This window comes from Pygocentrus nattereri, chromosome 8 (assembly GCF_015220715.1).
Source record: "Pygocentrus nattereri isolate fPygNat1 chromosome 8, fPygNat1.pri, whole genome shotgun sequence".
Classification (NCBI taxonomy): domain Eukaryota; kingdom Metazoa; phylum Chordata; class Actinopteri; order Characiformes; family Serrasalmidae; genus Pygocentrus; species Pygocentrus nattereri.
The window spans coordinates 42746069-42765993 of NC_051218.1; the positions used below are offsets into that span (position 1 = coordinate 42746069).

Sequence of the window (19925 nt, forward strand, 5' to 3'; positions counted from 1 at the left end):
GCTGTGTAGCCTAAAAAGCTGTTGGAAGAAAACCTTGCTCCTCCATTTTTGGCGTTTTTTTTTTTTCTTTCAGTTTTTGACATCTTTTGAAAATGCCTGTTTCACAATGAAAGGTCCAACAGAAACAACCCAAAATTACTTGGAATAAAAGCCTGGTCAGTAAAAGTTAGCCTAGTTTTTTCTTCTCCTGTACAGTTACCGCTTCGGAGATACGAGGTTTTGTTCTGACAACAGCGATATGCTCCTGCATAGACAGACAGACAGACAGATATGTATATATATATATATATATATATATATATATATATATATATATGTGTATGTATGTATGTACGTACGTACACACACACACACATACACACACACATGGCTGGGATAGTGTAGTGGTTAACACCTCTGCCTCGGCCTACCTATGTAAAAAATGATCAGATTGTAAGTCGCTCTGGATAAAATGTGGTAAAATGTATGTATGTATGTATGTATGTGTATATATATATATATATATATATATATATATATATATATATATATATATATATATATAAATTTCAATTATTTGACATGCATTCATAATATATGGAACATAATATATGTCTGATAGTATGCCTGATATATGGATCGTACATAGCTATAAGTCTAATAGTAACACTGATACATACATATCTTACACATAAATGCTAGCTTCTGTTTTATATATATATATATATATATATATATATATATATATATATATATAAATATGAAGCTAGCATTTATGTGTAATATATGCCATCCATATATGATTCGTCCTTTCCGTCATTAAATATGTCTAATGTAGTAATATTTAATCTATAATAATAATATAATACAACAATTGTAAAGATATTATTCTCCTGTCTCCTGTTAAATATATGCGATGTTTATATATGTTGATATATAACTGAAATACTTGTCCCATATTTGAAAATGGCCAGTTTCAAACAAGTTGTCATGTATGTGAAATAGACGTCCATGTGGGCCTAATATAAGTTGGAAGTCTGATGGAAATCCACATATGCTGTTTGAAATCCATACATTGCCAGATAAATCAGATGTATGGTTGATTAGCATTAATGAGACCAGCCATCACATACACTGTAGTCCCATCACATCCAGCACTGCATCAGTTGCATCTATTACCATGCACTTGCCTGCCGTCCCAGCCTTTGCATCTGCATACGGGAAAGAAGCGAAGGGAGTGGATGTGTGTGCCACCCCTTCCCCCATCCTCCCGAGCAGAGAGCAGCGGCGCACGGGCGTGTGTCCATCGGCTCACCGTTATGGCAAATGAAGCGGCTGAAAACAGGGGAGGAACTGGAACCGCGCGCGATGCCAACCTCACCTCGTCCCTGGAGCTGAGCTCGTCCCTGGACCACAGCGTGCAAACGAGGATTTTTAAGATCATCGTCATCGGCGACTCCAACGTGGGCAAGACGTGCTTAACCTTCCGATTCACCGGCGGGTCCTTCCCGGACAAAACGGAGGCCACGATCGGGGTGGATTTCAGGGAGAAAGCGGTCGAGATCGAGGGCGAGAAGATAAAGGTAAGGTCGGACGGATGAGGCGGACGTTGTTCGTGTCTCAAGCGCCCGCAGTTCGTGACATGTCTTGTTTCGGTTCGGCTCAGGGCAGTGAATCAGTCTGGAACAGCAGGAAATGCCTCTTGCGTTTGGTTCCCTTTATATTTACGCTCAGATTAACGCCTGGCTGTGAGCGACGGCGCTGTGTGGGGGGCTACAGGGCTCCTTTGCCGTCCATTGTGCCTCCTGTTCCCACCGCTCACTTGCCATAATCATGCGCTCCGGTCATTTCAGCTCCCGAGAGGCGCGTCCTCATCGCACCGTGGGACGACAGGCCTGTTGTGGTGGCCCTGCTGCTCCGTCATGTCCTGTGTACCTGGATGAAGCAGCTGAGGGATGGACTGAGGCCCCTGATCTCACCTTTGCGCTGCTTGTCCACATGAACGAACCAAAAGATGGTTCTTCTGGGGTTCTTTAGTTGGATGACTTCTGTAGGGAACCATGTCATGCTTTCATGGTTCTCTACGTGCTGAAATGATGCTTCAGATCGATGGAGAATGTTGATTCTGTTTAGAGCCCAAACGGGTTTCGCTACAGTGTCGAGCTTGTAACCACAGAAGAACCTGCTATATAGAACCTTTTTCAATAAGGGTTCTGTGTAGATGCATATACAGCACACTCTCCGCCAATCCTAAGAACCATTTCACCATGCAAAGAGCCATTTAAGCCTGAAAGGGTTATGGGTAGAAGTCATGGTTCTAAACAGAACCATTTACGTAACTACACACTTGTCCTTCAAGGGTTGTTTAGTAAAGAAAATGGTTCTCTATAGGAACTACATGATTAAAGGGTCTTTGCATCACTAACGGTTCTTCAGAGTGATGGAGAATGTGCTGTCTTTGGTTCTATATAGAACCTGAAAGGGTTTTGCTGTTCTTACGATGTCAAACTTGGAACGACAGAAGAGCCCTTTTGGTGTTATAGAGAACCATTTTCAAAAAGGGTTCTACATATAATTATATACAACACATTCTTTATCGATCTGAAGAACCGCTTTACCATGCAAAGAACCCTTTAAGCATGAAATGACTCTGTACAGATGACATGGTTCTAAGTAGAACCATTTACTTAATTGCACACTTAAAAATAATGGTCCTTCAGAGGTTCTTCAAGGGAACCATGAACTCTCAAAGAACTCTTTGCACGATTAACGGATTAAAGGGGAAAATGGTTCTACAGATTGATGGAGAATGTGCTGCCTGTGGTTCTATTTAGACTGAAAAAGGGTTTTGCTATATTGTTACGATGTCAAGCTTGTAACAACAGAACCCTTTTTGGTGCTATATAGAACCGTTTTCAAAAAGGCTTTATGAAGTTTCGTATACACACATTCTTTATCAATCTGAAGAACCATTTTACCATGCAAAGAACCCTTTAAGCATGAAATGATTCTGTACAGATGTCATGGTTCTAAGTAGAACCATTTACTTAACTACACACTTAAAAATGATGGTCCTTCAAGGGTTCTTCAGGGGAACCATGAACACTCAAAGAACTCTTTGCACGATTAAAGGGTTCTTTGCATTGTTCGAGTTCTTAAGACTGATGGAAAATGTGCCTGGATGGTTCTATACAGAACCTTTTCTAAAAGGTTCTGTATAGAACCAAAAAGAGTTTTGCTATTGTTGCTATGTTAAGCCAGTAACAATAGAAGCATCCTTTTTGGTGGATCCCTTTTCAAAGGGGTTTTATATAAAACCATATAAAACACATTGTCCATCAATCTGAAGAGCCCTTTTGAATTACGTGAAGAACCCTTTAACCGTGCAAAGGGTTCTTTGAGTGTTCATGGTTTGTTATAGATCTAATTTCTGAACTAAATAACCCTTGAAGAACCATCTTTTAAAGTGTGTATGCTGGTGCTCAGATCACATAATATTCTAAGGCAAAAAGAAAAATGAGTTAAGAAATAACTTTAATTTAAAAAACATTTTCTGGCTAAAATGAAAAAAAAATGCTAGCATCACCACGTTGGTTGTAATTCAGTTGTAGAACACAAGAGGGAGTGCGGCACACGACCTCGAGTGTTCTACTGCTTTTATATAACAGTTAAATAAATACAGTAAGAAATTAATAAACTGGCCGTGAACGCGGCGTTTAATATGTTTTAATGTTCCTTCCTCCAAATTATCGTTCCTTAACAAGCAGCTTGTTGCTACGTCAGAGTTACGAGCTCCGCCCACTCGCTGCACAATTTACTGTAAGCCCCGCCTTTTGAAGTGCAGACTGAGCCATAAAACTGCCACAATATCAGGTTCAGCTCAGTTTGGTCAGTTTCTCCAGATCAGTATTAATGTTGTTTTGTTCCAGCCGGTCTGTAAAGCTTCTTACAGCCCGTTTAGTTTGGCGAATTGTGTTGGGTTCATTTCTGGCTGATTCCAGGTTGTTCAGCTGTTCTTCTGTCACAGCTGCCGATTGAAAAGCTGCTCAGTGGTGATGACAGTTTGGGAATTTAGTGTCGTCTCGTCTTCAGAGTCGGACCAAATCGGCTGTCGGTCAAACGTGACCTTAAAAGTGTTCATGGGGCAATAGTGGGCTGAAGGTTAGGGAACCGGCCTTGTGACCGGAAGGTCGCCGGTTTGATCCCCAGAGCTGACAGCACATGACTGAGGTGTCCTTGAGCAAGACACCTAACCCCCAGTTGCTTCCTGGGTGCTGCGGATAGGGCTGCCCACTGTTCCAGGCAAGTGTGCTCACTGCCCCCTAGTGTTGTGTGTGCTCACTAGTGTGTATGTGGTGTTTCGCTTCATGAATGGGTTAAATGCGGAGGTGAAATTTCCCTGTTGTGCGACTAATAAGGGTCACTTAATCTTACTTTTCTGTTTCTGGTAGAATAAGAAGTAAAAACATTCAGATGGCTTCCTACAGCTGTCAAAAGTGGCCAGGTCTCAGCGGAGTGATAGTGTTTGTGAAAAAACAGTGATGTTGTGGTGAAATAACAGCACGATTAGAGCTTCTCAACCAATCAGCTTGCGTGGCCGGAACTAACTGTGGTATATCTGCATTTACATCCTACAGGTCTTCAGCCACAGTCTAAAGAGTGAGATTTTACAGTTTAAAATGTTGGGAAAACCAATTCTAATGTGGCTTGAAGGTGAGAGGAATTACAACTCCAGTTGCATTGGGTTTTGGCTGTTTTGTATTATTAAATCATTCATTTATTAAGCTCATGAATGCAGATGCGAGGCAGGTGACATTTTCTTCAGATCATCATTAGAATAGTGAGAATGAAGCACTCAGTGACGTTTGTGACCCGGCACATGAGGGAGCAACATGCTACAAGCTAAAGCTCGCAAGGTAGCTGGCTATCTTGATACCTTACCTCAGTTTGGCTTCTTTTCTTTGGCTGAAAGGGTAAAAAAAACTGTCTCTGGTGTCCATTTCATGCTAAAAAAAAGATCACAAGATAATCAGCGATTTCTTTACAGTTGTGTTCGACTGCTGAGGTAAAGGTAGCTTGGTTGTGTTTATTAGCTTACAGATCAGTGGTTTGGCTAGTGGTTATGACTGGTTGCCACCACAGGGATGGTTGTATGATGTATTTGTGTAATGCATGCTGGGTATTGTAGTAAGAGGAAGGAAAACATGAGGAAAAGACATAAAGCCGTGAATTCAAACCAATGAGACTAAGGGATACAGTGCTGTACCACAGAATAATGCTTAATACAACCAATAACATTCCAGCTGTACAGTAGAATGTCCATTTAAGTTGGGAAAATTGCGAAGTTATAGGTAAACATTTAACTTTTTGGCTAATTGCCTTTTGATTATCAGGTAAAGGTGCTTGTTTCAGTTTTACTTGCTAGTTATTATCACCCTTGTCCCTGTGTCTGTCCAGAATATACGCTACAAAACAGCCATTGTCATAATAAAAGGGAGCATTATGTGGCAAAATATCAACACCACAAGCTCCATTTATCATGTTTCCCTCTTCTTGTATTTGTGTGCAAACAGGTGCAGGTATGGGACACGGCGGGTCAGGAACGCTTCCGCAAAAGCATGGTGGAGCACTACTACCGCAACGTGCACGCCGTCGTCTTCGTCTACGACGTCACCAAAATGGCTTCGTTTGAGAACCTGAAGACCTGGATCCAGGAGTGCAACGGGCACCGCGTGTCGCCCTCCGTGCCCCGCGTCCTTGTGGGCAACAAATGTGACCTGGTGGACCAGATCCAGGTGCCTTCCAACACTGCCCTCAAATTCGCCGATGCCCACAACATGCTGCTTTTCGAGACGTCGGCCAAAGACCCCAAGGAGAGCCAGAACGTGGACTCCATTTTCATGTGCCTGGCCTGTCGTCTGAAGGCCCAGAAGTCGCTGCTGTATAGAGACGTGCAGAGGGAGGACGGGAGAGTGAGGCTTAGCCATGAACCCGAGCAGAAAAGCACCTGCCCCTGCTGAGGACCTTTACTGTGAAGTCCGCCGACTCCCGTAACGATTTTCTCCTACGTTCCACCCCTGTTCGGTCGGAAGAGGAACTAACGGTGATAGCTGCAAAGATAGAATGTGCCTGCAACTAATGACGTTTTACCTTTAGTGGTGACTGTTCCGTGAGCCTTGTGTTTGCTTGGTTTGTTTGTCCGTGTGTTTGCTTCTCTGTTTCTGGTTTTATCTTGTCAATCACAGTGTCACCGAAAAACGTTTTGTACGTTTAAGGATATTATCCACAGGCTATAGTGACATTCACCGTTCAGTTTATTGCATACGCCTTCTTACCCACTGCCTTTCATCCAGATTTCCAGTCACTCAGCTGTACGGACCACCTATTTTGGATTCATCTTCCAGCATACAATCAACTCGAGATTATTGAGCGCAATAAGACATACCATACCTAGCCTGATTATTTATCTCAAGCTCGATCTATGTGCAGTCAGGAACTGCATATAAATGGATTCACTGGCCTAAAGTAGGTATTGCATGAGCTGTGTACTTAATTGCACATGGGGGCTTTCGTGACAGCCATTCAGATGTGTGTATGCCTTAATATTTGGAACTTAATGTTAACAATATGCATTTGTAGCCATGCAATATCTCCCACCTTTCTTTCTACAATAGCAAAATAATCACTAGTCCTGAAAAAGTGCATGTTGTATTATCATGATTGTTGCCATGTGCGCAAGGCCGTGAATTGATGTTCGGAAAGCCGAATTTCCTTTAGCGTATTCCAAAAAAGGTTCTTTTCCACATTGAATATGTGAGGTTGATAAGGATGCAAGGCTTTCCATAGCAACTTCCAACCCCACCTGACTGGTTTATCACTAATGTCATACCGTTTTAATATTTCAGCAAATCAAAGAGGTTCTTCCTCTTTATGTACCGAGTCTACATGAAACAGGGCTCTTCAGATTTTAAGCAGTTTTATCAAAAGCATCAGAAAAAGGCTCGATTCTGTGTCAGGTAAGAGGTTGCTGTGGTCAAAGTAATGCTTCAGGATGAAGTCTGCTGCTGGTGTGGAGACAGAAAACAAGCCGGTTATGAAATGAACAGTGCTGTGTCGACTGCCATAGTGATTATACACACTCAGCCAGACTCTCGATGTTATTAAGCCAGTATTCTTTCCTTTTTGATGTCTTTCTTTGTACCTGTTCACATCTCGAGTTGCCTGGGCATTTTTTGTCTTTCTTGTGTGTTCTTCAATATATAAGGAAGGCGCTTCTCCTTACTACTTGTCACGCTTTTAAACTTCAGCATCTGCAGTGCAACATGATCCTGTACCTATGTCCAGTTTTGAGCTCCAAATTAAACCTCCCACCGTGTGATACAGCACTGACTGTTTGTGATGCCGATGAGAAGAAAACATAACGAAGACTGTAAATAAGAAAGTGGACTAAATGTAACATGGGAACGTAACTAGGCCCTGTCTGGTCACATTAGCTATGCGCCAATTAGTGTTTTAGTTACTGATTTTTTGAGTTTAGCTGCTTACAGAAAGGTTTAACTGAGCGCAAACATTGTAAAAAACCTTGTATCTTGATGTGATTTGAATGGACTCTAATACAAATGTACTCACTAGTACTCCCAAAAAAAAAGTTATACGCCAAACGTGAATAAACTCCAATGTTTTCAGTTTGGCGAGCAAATTGTGGCGAAAAATGACTGACAAAAAAGTGAAATGAAGCACAGTCATGCTAACCATGCAATAGGAGACTTTTACAAGACTTTGGAAAGACTAAAGTCCGACACCCTCTCACAGCAGACAGTGTCAAAGACAATGCCACAGTTTTCAATCACAGACTGGGATTTTGCAGCGTCTCTATTTGCAAGACTGCAGAGACGTCGTTTCTTTCTCCACTCTGTGGTGGTACAGATGGGAAGATACCTTGGCTGGGCATGTAAAGATGTGGGGCTCGGCACAGTTCCCTGTAGAGCTGCGAATTCCGGCAGCTCGCCCAGTAATTTTATAATTTACATTTTACGTTTATGGCATTTGGCTGACGCTCTTATCCAGAGTGACTTACAATTGGATCATTTTACACAGGTAGGCGAAGGCAGTGTTAGGAGTCTTGCCCAAGGACTCTTATTGGTATAGTGTAGGGTGTTTACCCAGGCAGGGATTGAACGCCAGTCTATGACATAGAAGGCAGATGTGTTACCCACTACACTATCCCAACCACCAATTAACCTGTAAAATGTGCAGCTACTTTTTTATTTAACGTAAAGATTCACACATCAACAAAACATGCAGCGATTCAGCTGTGTTGACTGGGTGTTATGTTAACTTAACCATAAAAAAACAAACAAAATAAGAAACCGATGTTGCAGAAAGCAAAAGAAAATGGAAAAAAACATTGATGTGATCTTGAAATGTCGTAGCATTAAGATGAGAAAAAGACTTAAGACAGTCATCCTGACCGTCTTACACTAAAGGATCGGGACGACACGAGTGCGACACAACTAGCAAGACTCTTATGATTTAATTCAGACGCTGGAAATTTGTCTGCAACAGTGAAATCGCTTGAGAAATCTCAAGACTCCTTGAGAGGAATCTGATCCAAGATCAGCACTCCTACTCTGAGAATCTTCAGGCCCAGGATTGGGAACCGCTGGAGCAGAGTGAACGATACCAGTCAGAAATTTGGAAACGCCTGACAGAATGTGTTTATCATCCTAGAGACATTTTTATTCAAAAGCTTACAGGATTGAAAGGCTTGTTTCGAGGACACATATAAGTACTGAAATAAATGAATGAATTTAGTTGGAAAACTATTTAAAAGAGATTTTTGCAGTGATTCTTCCAACAAGTAGTTTTCAGATAACTTGCAAGTTCTCAGCATTTATGTAATACATAAAAGCATAAGGAGCTTCTTCAATCCTGTTGGAAAAGCATCTCAGGACTTGCTTGAGTGAACGCTAAGAGTGTGTAAAGTTACAACAAGGCACAGGAGGGGCTTGTATGAATCAACTACATAATCCTACATTATCCATTGTGTGGTGTTGGGGTCTGTGGGACCCGTTTTCAATGTTAACCAAAAGAAAAATGCGCCATATTAACCCTCTCATTTTGGGACTTGGGCAGACAGTGGGTAGCGCTGCCGCCTCACAGCAAGGAGGGCCTGGGTTCAATTCCCCAGCCGGGTGACCGGGGTCCTCTCTGTGTGGAGTTCTCCCCATGTCTGTGTGGGTTTCCTCCAACAGTCCAAAGACATGCAGTCAGGCTGATTGGAGATGCTACATTGCCCTTTGGTGTGAGTGTCTGTCTGTCTGTCTGCTCTGCGATGGTCCTGCCTTCTGCCCGATGACCGCTGGGATAGGCTCCAGCACCCTCCCGTGACCCTGATGGAGAAGCGGCTTGGAGGATGGATGGATGGATTTTGGGACTTACTCGGCAGCGCCCTCTAGCGTTTGACAAGCCCGGAATACATTTCCCTCTTTCCAAATTCTCGTGGTAGCGCGATTGACATTCAGCCAGAGTGGCACCAGGTGGAGCTGTGGTCCAGTTCTGCTTTTATTCCCCCGTTTTCTCCAGCAGAGTGCAGTAAATGAGCTCCGCTTGGTGTTTCGAAGCCCCTTTACTTACCCTGAAAACCGGTTTGCTTGTGAGGACGCGAGGCGGTGGCTGAAGTCCTCCGAACCGGTCGCTCCTGGTGGTGGCTGGGGGACGTTTCCTGAGGCGTCCCGTCGTTTTCCCTCAGATATGGCTGAATACAGCCAAACGGGTATTTTAACGGCTCTGCTGCTGTTTACAGTGGTCACGGTGCGGGATATTTATCTCGGCAGGAGCGCCGTTGACCAGACCGAGCAGCAGAAGCAGGCCGCGGAGGGCATGGGGTCCGACGGATTTCTCAACCCAGACATCCACACTCAAAGGCAGACCAAGCCCAAGTTTTACACGGGGCCGGTCCTGAGGTTTCAGTACTGGTGAGGGAGCCTTTCCTAATTCCGCCTGGACCCGGTTTCAGCCTCGCCACCAACGGTTCAGCCTGGATGCTATTAGCTTAGCTTAGCTTAGCATGAAGCTGAAGTTAGGTTCTTGTTCGAATTTGCCGTTCCACCTTAAATAGTGCAGCAGCTGCAGGCTCCAGAGCCCGAGACTTTAACATTTAAGGTGGAACGGGAAAAATTCGAGCAAGAAGCTGGCGGATATGGAGTCAAATCCAGCCTTGTTTACCGAGCTAACGTTTACTCGAGCTAACGTCTTTAGCCTCCTCGTTGTGAATTTGAACGGAGACAGCTAGCTTAGCTTAGCTTATCTTAGCTATTTTAGCCATTGTCAGACCGGCTGTTTTGCTAGTGGTCTAGCTAAAACGCTTGTAGAACCTTTTTATTGTTTTATTTATCACCAGTTTAGTATATTTACAAGAATAAGTTTCATCTCCAGCTGTTGGTTCTGCTGTTACAGGGCCTGTGTGCTGCATTTAGCTTGCTCGCTAACAGGTAGCGGCAGCTCAGCATGTCACCTTTGCGTGATTCGCGTTGGTGAACATCTGCTTTACTCTCTCAAAGACGTTTCTTCAAGGGTTCCTGGATAAAGATAATGGTTTGGTTTAGAACCACGAGCTTTATATCCAAACATTTCATGCTTGCATACAATCTGCATGAAATTGTTCTTCAGATAGATGGAGAACGCGTGGTCTTTGGTTCTGTATAGGACCAAAAAGGGTTCTTCTATTGCTAAAAGCTTGATATTGTAAAAAAAAAATAAATAATAATAATAGTAGAATCCTTTTTGATGCTATAACGAACCATTTCCAAAAGTTTCTATGTAGAACAATATGCAGCATGATCTCTATGTAGAACCATTTAATGCTTAAATGGTTCTATGTAGAGCTCATGGCTCATAAGAGCTATTTGCTTTACTAAAGAACCTCTGAGGAACCATCTTCTTTTAAAAGTGTATGTTCAATTTCAGGAGAAAAGACTTATGATTTCTAAAGATGATCCCTGTTAGAGGGGCCGTTAGACGGATGGGCAATATGGTAAAAGTAGAACATCACAGTATTTAGTTTTACTGTTCTGTAGATTAAGCAATCAGTAAAGAACCAGTGGTGCCACATAAAAGCACTAGCTAGATTAACAGTGTTTCACACAGTGAGCTGCACTGAAGCCCAGGTAAATGGTAAGCTCGATTAATTGTGCTGATAGTGTCCACAGTATGTTCAGTAAGCATGCTGTGATGTAGTTTATCGTGATAATTATTGTTTTATTGCCTGTCCTTGCACTCAACATATCGCTGTTGTGGGAAGAAAACCTCGTATCTCCAAAATAGTAACTTTACAGGAGAAGGAAAAAACCTACTCTGCTTTTAATGTAAGTCGATGGAACCAGACGTCTTTCTAAGTCATTTTGGGCTGCTTCTTTTCATCCGTTCATCATGAAATTTACATGCAATGTAAAAGACAACAGACCTTTTCAAATTAGGTCAAAAACTGAAAAACGATAAAAAATGGAGATACGAGGTTTTCTTCTGACAGCAGCGATGTGTTGGTCAGAGTAATTATAATAATGCCATATTATGCAGTGTTCTGTTCAATTTTTCAGTATATCCTGAGGGTACAGTAAGGTGTTCCAGGAGTACTCCCGGTCTATCAACCAGCTGTACCCGGACATCAGAATCGAGGGAGAGAACTACCCTCCCAAACCCGTCAATAAGTGAGTTATCCAGTGTGCTTTGTTATTTAACGATGACATTTCTAGGTTTACATATATTTAAAACGTAGGCTAAGTTAGTAACTGCTATAAAGTCCACTGTAAAGGCCTCAGCAGACGTCTTGTGGAGACGGCGTTCGCCTGGCTTCAGCGAACAAGATGACGCAATTGTGGAGAAAGCGAAGAACCGCAGACGTAGGCTTCGTTTGCCGCGTCGCGCACATGGCAGCTGGGCGAACTCTGCAGACGAAGGCTCTGCATGATAAAGTCTGTGATTGGTCAGGCGTGCTATGAAACAGAAACTTCGGCTTCGACAGATACACTGATATTTCACTGTGAAACGTGCTTTTGATACGTAAACAATGAATATCTCCTAACTGTAAGGTGCTAAGTCGGTTGTTCAGCAGTACTAACTAGTACTAAGCACCAAAACATACAGGATATCTTATTTAGGTTCACAGGAGGACGAAGCTGCAGTTGGCTTTCTTTTCACCAGCTTCTTGTTCGAGTTTTCCCGTTCCACCTTAATGTGGCAGTATTCTGAATTCAGGCGTCGCCATAGTTAGAAGAGTGAAAGAATCGTTGTCCAGCAGTCATCATAAAATATCACGTGGAGCATCCGCGACAAGCAACATGAAACCGTAGTCTGCGAGCTTGGACCTCGAGAATTTCATTTCAAAAGAAGTATGCTGAGGCCTTAGGTAGGGATGAAAGGGTGAGATGCCATTTAAAGAAGTTGTCCTCTCAAAAAAATGCTTTTAAATAAGAAACTGTGGAAAAAAGTGGAAAAAATAACTGACAATCTGGAACCACTTCATTAAAACCATGATGTTTCACCTCTGTTCCCCCAGATATGTTGCAAATTTCATTTCTTACTTCAAACTGCTTACCATTGCCCTGATTGTCACTGGACAAAATCCTTTTCAAATGCTTGGAGTGGACACACCAAGGGTTTGGTCCTGGAGTCAAGAAAATAAGGTAAGTGGTGTCGTCTTTGTCTCACAGTTTAGACCGTAATGCGTTTGTTCTGACACGTTCCGGGCATGTCTTTGTATGGCTTTTGTAGTTTATGTCGCGGTCTGGTGAGAGGAGTCAGTGCAGTGTTGTAAGAGGTTGTTTTTCACTGAGTGTGTTTACATGCACTTAATAATCTGATAACTGCAGAAAATCAGATTGTGTCAGTAATCCAGTCAACAGGTTTACATGCTATTGAGTAATCAGATAATAGGGAAACTCCAGCTCTACATGAGTCAGAAAGTAATCAGATTTCTGCTTTGCTATAAACTCACAGAAGACGACGTGATGTAAAATAAACGGAAAACTCAAAGTTCATGCTGCGGCTTTTTTTTTTTGTAAACATTCCGCCGCTTTAGCTGAAAATATCAACATGTCATCTAGAAGGTGAAGAATATTTTGATCCGTTATTTCATGTTTGGTTTCAGCGCTGCTCCAAAAGTGTCTTGCTGACATCCGCCGTCTGATCTCACGCAGACTGAGAAATCCAAAAGAAATCAGAGTAAGAGTTTTACTTTTACTGAGCTAAAATCCCGCCTCTTTATTGGATTTCTTAATCGAATTTCTAGATCGGAGAATGGTGTTTACCTGACCATTTGACTAATCAGGTAACTGCAGAAATCCGTTTATGATCAGATTATTGAGTGCATGTATACACACTCACTGTTTGGGGTTTTCAGTTTTTGACATAATTTGACTTGGGGGGAAAAAGTCTGGTTCCATTCACTTACATTTAAAGTAGAGTAGGTTTTTTCCTTCTCCTGTAAGTTTACTGTTTTGGAGATACGAGGTTTTCCTCCAGCTGCAGCGGTGTATTGATTATTCTCTGTAGAAGTGTAGTGGCTTTTGTGAAATAGTTTTATACCTTTTACTCACTCAACACTGATTTTTGTGTGACTCTTCTGTTTAATGTCTGCAATTTACAATTAACGCATGGAAAATCCATGTGGGATTTTTGTGTTTTTTGTTTTTTTGTTTTTTAACTAGACTTGGTTTTGTTTTTCCTTTAGATATTCTCATGTCTTATGGCGTTCTTCCTCAGTAATATGTTGGAGACCAATTTCCTGTCTACCGGAGCATTTGAGATAACATTAAATGGTAAGATCCTTTCGTTTTATTTTTCTGTTCGTTTTCATGTTGGTGCTGCTGCCTGGGTTCAACCTTAATGACCACATAAATGCCTGCGGCCAGTAGGATATTAATTCTGACTGCACTTACTTTAGTCAAGTACTGCGCAACTGCCTTTGTAGATACGTGGGGCCTCATTTAGAAACAGTAGTTGAATCTTTTTCTTAAGAAATGCATTTGTGTACAGATGTATTATAAGAGCAATCTCTTAAATAAACACACCTAGATCTACAAAGTATTGCACCTGGAAACAAGCTATACCACTCTGCTCTTGATTTAACTGATTTGCATGTAAGTGTTCCTAGAAATAAACATGGAAAAGGATGATTTATTCACTTTGTTATTGATATATGCATTATTAGTGCATTTATTAACCCCTTCAATGGTCGGGTCCCACCGGCAGATCAAAAGCTTTATTATACACTTCTATAACCTAAGAATACACACTTAAGACGCTTAATTCTTCAAGGGCTCTTGAGCAAAGAAATTGGTTCTATATAGAACTATGAACACTCAAGGAACCATTTGCATGATTAAGTGGGTCTCTGCATGGTGAAATGGATCTTTAGATTGATGGAGAATGTGCTGTAGATGGTTTCTGAAAAGGGTTCACCAGGTAGGTAGCACCACAAAGGGTTCTGCTTTTTTTACAAGCTTGATGTTCTAACGAAAGAAGAACCCTTTTTTAGAACCATATACAACACATTCTCCATCAATCTGAAGAGCCATTTCACCATGCAGAGACCCATTTAATCATGCAAATGACCTTTTCTGGTTATAGTTCTATATAGAACCATTTTCTTGGCTGAAGAACGCATGAAGAACCATTATTTGTAAGAGTGTAGCTCAAGTAGTTTGCATTAATGTCCCTGTAGTTACTGAAAAATCAGTGTTGGTATGTAATAAGCCTGGAATTTGTCAGGGGTTGACCATCATGGGCCTATCTGCAGCACAATATCCTTGATGTTACCCTGTATTATTTGTGAAGGGAAGATCATAAAGCAATTTAAATCAAGTTTTATTTTAGTAATTTGGATTTGGCCTTGGGCTTTATTTGTAATTTGTTGATATGGCAAGGGGTTAAGCTTATGTATTGACAGTGTATGTACTTGTAGGTAATTGTTTAGGAATGACTGCAGCATGCTTGCATTGCCACTACTTTCATACATCATGTAGGAAACTTGATAGAACTATGCGCATTTTTCTTTCAAATCCATGTTTTCCTATTTTTTGTAGTGTGAATTTTCATGTAGACCATTGTACAAATATGTCCCTACATGCAAATATTTTATTAATGAGGTCTTGTTCTTCGTTTGTCATATGCTTGCCTTGAGCTGCAGCGTGTTGTAAATGTGATTTATGATTTGTGTTTGAGATTGTTTTGAGATTCGAATGTACACTGTTTCATTTTAATGCACCAGTAGGCTTTTTAACATTGGTATGTTCATGGACATTTAATCAAATTGAAATATTTGTGTTTGTTTTAGATGTTCCAATTTGGTCAAAGCTACAGTCAGGATATGTACCAAACATTCAGGAGCTCTTCCATATCTTGGACAACCACCTGAAGATGAATCAGGTTGACAAGCTCAAATTCCCCTCCCCGTAGTGCTGCTGTTCAAGCTGAGAGAGAAGTAAGTGATAACTGGTGTAATTCTCATTTATTTATACCAAACACTGAAGACACTTTTCAGCTTTGTTGAAATGTAATGACAAGCTAATGCCTTGTTATACAGCAGTTAGAAAACTCCAGCAGCACTGTTGTGTCTGATCCACTCATACCAGCCCAATCTCCACTGCATATCTAGCACTGCTTTAACCCATGGAATTCACCAGAGCTGCACAGGTTGCTACTGGAATCCTGTTCCACTCCTCCATGATGACATCACGTAGCTGGTGGATGTTGGACACCTTGCGCTCCTCCTCTTTCCGCTTGAGGATGCCCCGTAGGTGCTGAACATACTAGGCCAGTCCATCACCTTTACCTTCAGCAAGGCTGTTGTCGTCTTGGAGGTGTGTTTGAGGTTGTTATTGCCATGCGGCGCAGTTTCCGAAAGGAGGGGATCATGCTCTGCTTCAAATGTCACAGTACATGTCATGTTTTCCTCAATGAACCGCAGCTCCCCATTGCCGGCACTCCTGCAGCTCCAGACTATGATGCTACCACCACCATGCTTAACTGTAGGCAAGAGACAGTTGTCTTTTTACTCCTCACCAGGGCACCACCACACATGCTGGACACCATCTGAGCCAAACAAGTTTAACTTGGTCTCATCAGACCACAGGACATGGTTCTAGTAATCCATATTCTTGGACTGCTTGTCTTTAGCAAACTGCTTCTGTGCTTTCTTGTGCATCAGCTTCAGAAGAGGCTTCTTTCTGAGACAAAGCCCATGCAGACTGAGTTGATGCATTGTGCGGCGTGAGGGCTGAGCACTGGCAGGCTGATCTCCCACTTCTTCAACCTCTGCAGCAATGCTAGCAGCACTCATGCATCTATTTTTTGAAGCCAACCTCTGGATATGACACTGAACACATGGACTCAACTTCTTTGGTAGACCCTATCGAGGCCTGTTCCAAGTGGAACCTGTTCTGGAAAATTGCTGTATGACCACCATAGCTCAGTTTCAGGGTGTTAGCAGTCTTCTTATAGCCTAGGCCATCTTTGTGGAGAGCAACAATTCAGTTTCTCACATCCGCAGTGTTCGTTGCCATGAGGTGTCATGTTGAATATCCAGTGGCCAGTATGAGTGAATTGTACCCAAAACACCAAATTTAACAGCCCTGCTCCCCATTCACACCTGGAACCTTGTAAATCTAAGAAGTCACATGACACCAGGGAGGGACAACGACACAATTGGGCATCTTCACTTTGAGGTGTACTCATTTGTGTTGTCAGCTATTTAGACCTTAATGGCTGTGTGTTGAGTTCTTTTCAGAGTACAGTAAATCTGAACTGTTATACAAGCTGCACATTGACTACTTTAAGTTATATCCAAGTTACATTTCTATAGTGTCGTCCCATGAAAAGATATAATAAAATATTTGCAGAAATGTGAGGGGTGCACTCACTTTTGTGAGATACTGTGCACATACATACATACATACATACATACATACATACACACACATTTTTTGAGTGGCCAGCTCTCCCTTTGCTGCTGTATTAGTAATTTCCCATTTGTGGCACTAATAAAGGATCATCTTGTTTTAAACAGAGCAGTCTGTCACTAGCATTTACTGTTCTTTTTACCCCTTACAGGTCCATGGAGCGGTTTCTCTGGTTAGTGGGACTGTGGACTGTGGCCTAATGAAGGCCTGCACTGCATACAGCTTGCTGTGAGTGCAGACTGGATGCCCCTGCCACCACACACACTTCCTCTTCCCAGTGGCACTCCTCCAGATCAGCTGCATCTATGCTGAGCAGCGTGCTGTGTCCATCCATCGTAGGAGGGTCCTCCCCTACAGGGCACACTCGTTATAAAAAGCCGAAGCTTGAGATCAGTGCTGAAGGGGTAATATGACCAAGTAAGCGGTCAAAAATGTTGCTGTAGTCTGTCTGTCGAACTCAAGGGGAGGGTTTTTTATTTTCATTTCTTCTGCAAATCATTGAATAGTCTTAAACATGATTGTTGGTTTGCACTGCTGTAGAACTGTACTGTATTTGGAATATATCCAAGTGTTTTCAGGGTAGGTGAAACATTTGTGTACTGTTAAATGGTGCAGTTTTTTTTTTAAGAACACACTGCTATGAGGTGTCACTTTAATGGCAAAGTTTATGCTCACCATGGAGGTCTTCAAATGCTACTGCACAGGGAAGATGCTATTATTTGGGATCTACTGCATTATCCTTCTTCTTAACTCTTCAAGCTGTCTGTTTATAGCATTAACTGAAAGCCTGTCTTGATTCAGGCTGCCTGTTTAGAGTTATTGTTGGGGGTAACCACTGTCTTAATGAGCGTGTGATTAACAACATTGCATATGAGAGGTTAGATATGAAAGGTACTCTTCTTTCCAAAGATCTTAACTCTATTTTTCCATCTCTCTTTATAGATGTTGTGATGAGACGCACTTTCTCTAGTGTACCTTGTGATTTTGTTTTACTGAAGGTGACATTTAATTGGGATACAGCTTGAAGAAGCAGTGTGGAAACTTCAGCCTTGTTTCAAAATGATATAGGAATAAAGAATTAAAACAGATGTTATGGAATTGATTTGAGTAAACTGAGCTCTTTTAGATCCTGCATTGGGATTCTCATGAAAACTTTTTGTTTGCGTTTGCCGAAGCGTTATAAGCCCTTATACGCGTTGAATAGCCACCTTTATGGCTGCCCCAGAGTTACTCATTTTGTCTTTTTCAAGTAATATAAATTTGCCATCCCACTAAAACTACGGGGGCTAGCTTTAGGCCATGTAGTGTATATGCAAATGACTGACTGAAGGCTAAACTGGATTAGAGCATTTCTAATCTAGAAAGGAGTTACATGAAAGGAGTGTTATTACAATCAAAGATTTCTCAAAGTACAGAAAATGGTGGTTCCTTTACAGCTGGTCAGCAATACATCACTTGGCTATGGACCAACCGTAGTTCTGCATATTCATATTTAAGCACTAGAACGCAGGAGGGAGTGGAGCTCGAGTGTTCTACTGCTTTAATACAACAGTTAAATAAGTAAGAATAACAAGCTCCGCCCACTCGCTGCTCAGCCGGCAGTTCGTTCTCCAGCTCCTTACGCTGAATTCCCAAACTGTCGTCACCAATCATGGCTGTTATGGCTCAGTCTGATTTGGTCAGACTCTAAAGATCAGACTACACGTTTGTCTCGAGCGTCTCCTACAGCTGTCAAAGTTGTTGCTTAGCAACAGTGTCTCAGCGGCGTGATGGTGTTTGTGAAGAAAAGTGACGTTATGGTGAAATAACATCACAGTTAGAACGCCTCTCAACCAATCAGCTTGCGTAGCCGATACTAACTTGTATAACAAGCATTAAACAGCTGGAGTTCTGGAAAGTTCTTGATTACAGTGGGAGTGGGCAGTGGTTTCAGAGGACAGGCATGGCTCAAATGGAGATGCATTTCTGTCTGACAACTGAGATGAGAGTATAGCAAGTAGTCATTCTCTCTGTTGGACTGGAAGCAATATTTCTTTTTCCTCCTGCGTTCATTGGACTGTGCCGTTATTTTCACTGGACTGGAAGCCACCAGACTTTTCAAAATGTAGTGCGGTGTGAACAATCGCTGTTCTCTGTTCATTGAATCTAAGCAACAAGGTGGAAATCTGGGAAAGGGCTTTGGGGTGGAGTTCCCGCAGGCTGCTTTTACTGTACAGTGACCGTGAACTTTTTCCAGATTGGGGATGTCCAGGCCAGTGGTGGACGAAGTACACAAACCATGTACTTGAGTTAAAGTCGAGACACCCAAGGTAAAATATCACTCCAGTAAAAGTAGAAGTTCCTCCCTTTAGACCTCCACTTGAGTAAAAGTACTGAAGTATTTACCTTCAAATGTACTTAAGTATAAAGTAAAAGTACTAAAAGAGTAATTCTGGCTCTGATGTCCTGTTATCATTTTTATAACCAGACTGGCTTCATGAACTCATTTCAGGTGAAAGTCCTCCAGCGTCTCTCTTGGTAAACCAGTCTTTTAATAGAACGTCATTAATTAGTGACGCTGACGTCTATTAAAATGATCATAAGCACAAAACACTGAAGGTAAACGGTTTCCATCAGGGAGAACTTTACGCTGCTGCGCTGACGTTGAACCGTGTGCTGCACTGGGTCGGTATGACCAACAGGTCAAAACCAGCTCTAAACAAAGTGACCGCTGGGCCCTGATTGGTGGTCTGGCTTTGCGCTTCTTTCGTTTTGACGTGTTACGTTTTTATACACACAGAAACCAAAAGGAACGACAGATTTCTCAAAATGTAGTGGAGGAAAAAGGAAAAAATAATGATGAAGCCCAGTTGGGTGGAGTAAGCTGTAGCTCATCCCAAGCATTGGGGGAACATCACGCTGCTAGGACATTGTGCATGAATGAATCCTCCACAGGTTCCTCAGGGTTAATCACAGAGACATTCTACATTGTATTATTTACTACACTGT

At 42.0% G+C, this 19925-nt stretch overlaps 2 protein-coding genes across 3 annotated transcripts; both read left to right on the forward strand.

The window, feature by feature from the left end:
• The first annotated feature begins 1012 nt into the window (after nt 1-1012).
• rab33a (RAB33A, member RAS oncogene family) lies at nt 1013-7361 on the forward strand. The gene is made up of 2 exons (XM_017716178.2): nt 1013-1562; nt 5553-7361. Exons 1-2 carry the CDS (start codon nt 1092-1094, stop codon nt 5997-5999), a joined length of 918 nt encoding a protein of 305 aa, XP_017571667.2. The 5' UTR covers nt 1013-1091; the 3' UTR covers nt 6000-7361.
• A 2208-nt stretch (nt 7362-9569) lies between these two features.
• On the forward strand, nt 9570-18035 carry selenot2 (selenoprotein T, 2). Of its 2 annotated transcripts, XR_001858688.2 has the most exons (7): nt 9570-9956; nt 11577-11687; nt 12536-12662; nt 13709-13796; nt 15314-15460; nt 17089-17354; nt 17880-18035. XR_001858688.2 is itself a non-coding variant. In XM_017716176.2 (6 exons), exons 1-5 carry the CDS (start codon nt 9733-9735, stop codon nt 15433-15435), a joined length of 672 nt encoding a protein of 223 aa, XP_017571665.1. In that variant the 5' UTR covers nt 9570-9732; the 3' UTR covers nt 15436-15460; nt 17089-18035. The 2 variants fall into 2 exon arrangements, 1 of the variants encoding a protein (XP_017571665.1); XM_017716176.2 differs by having other exon boundaries at nt 17089-18035.
• Nucleotides 18036-19925: the final 1890 nt, after the last annotated feature.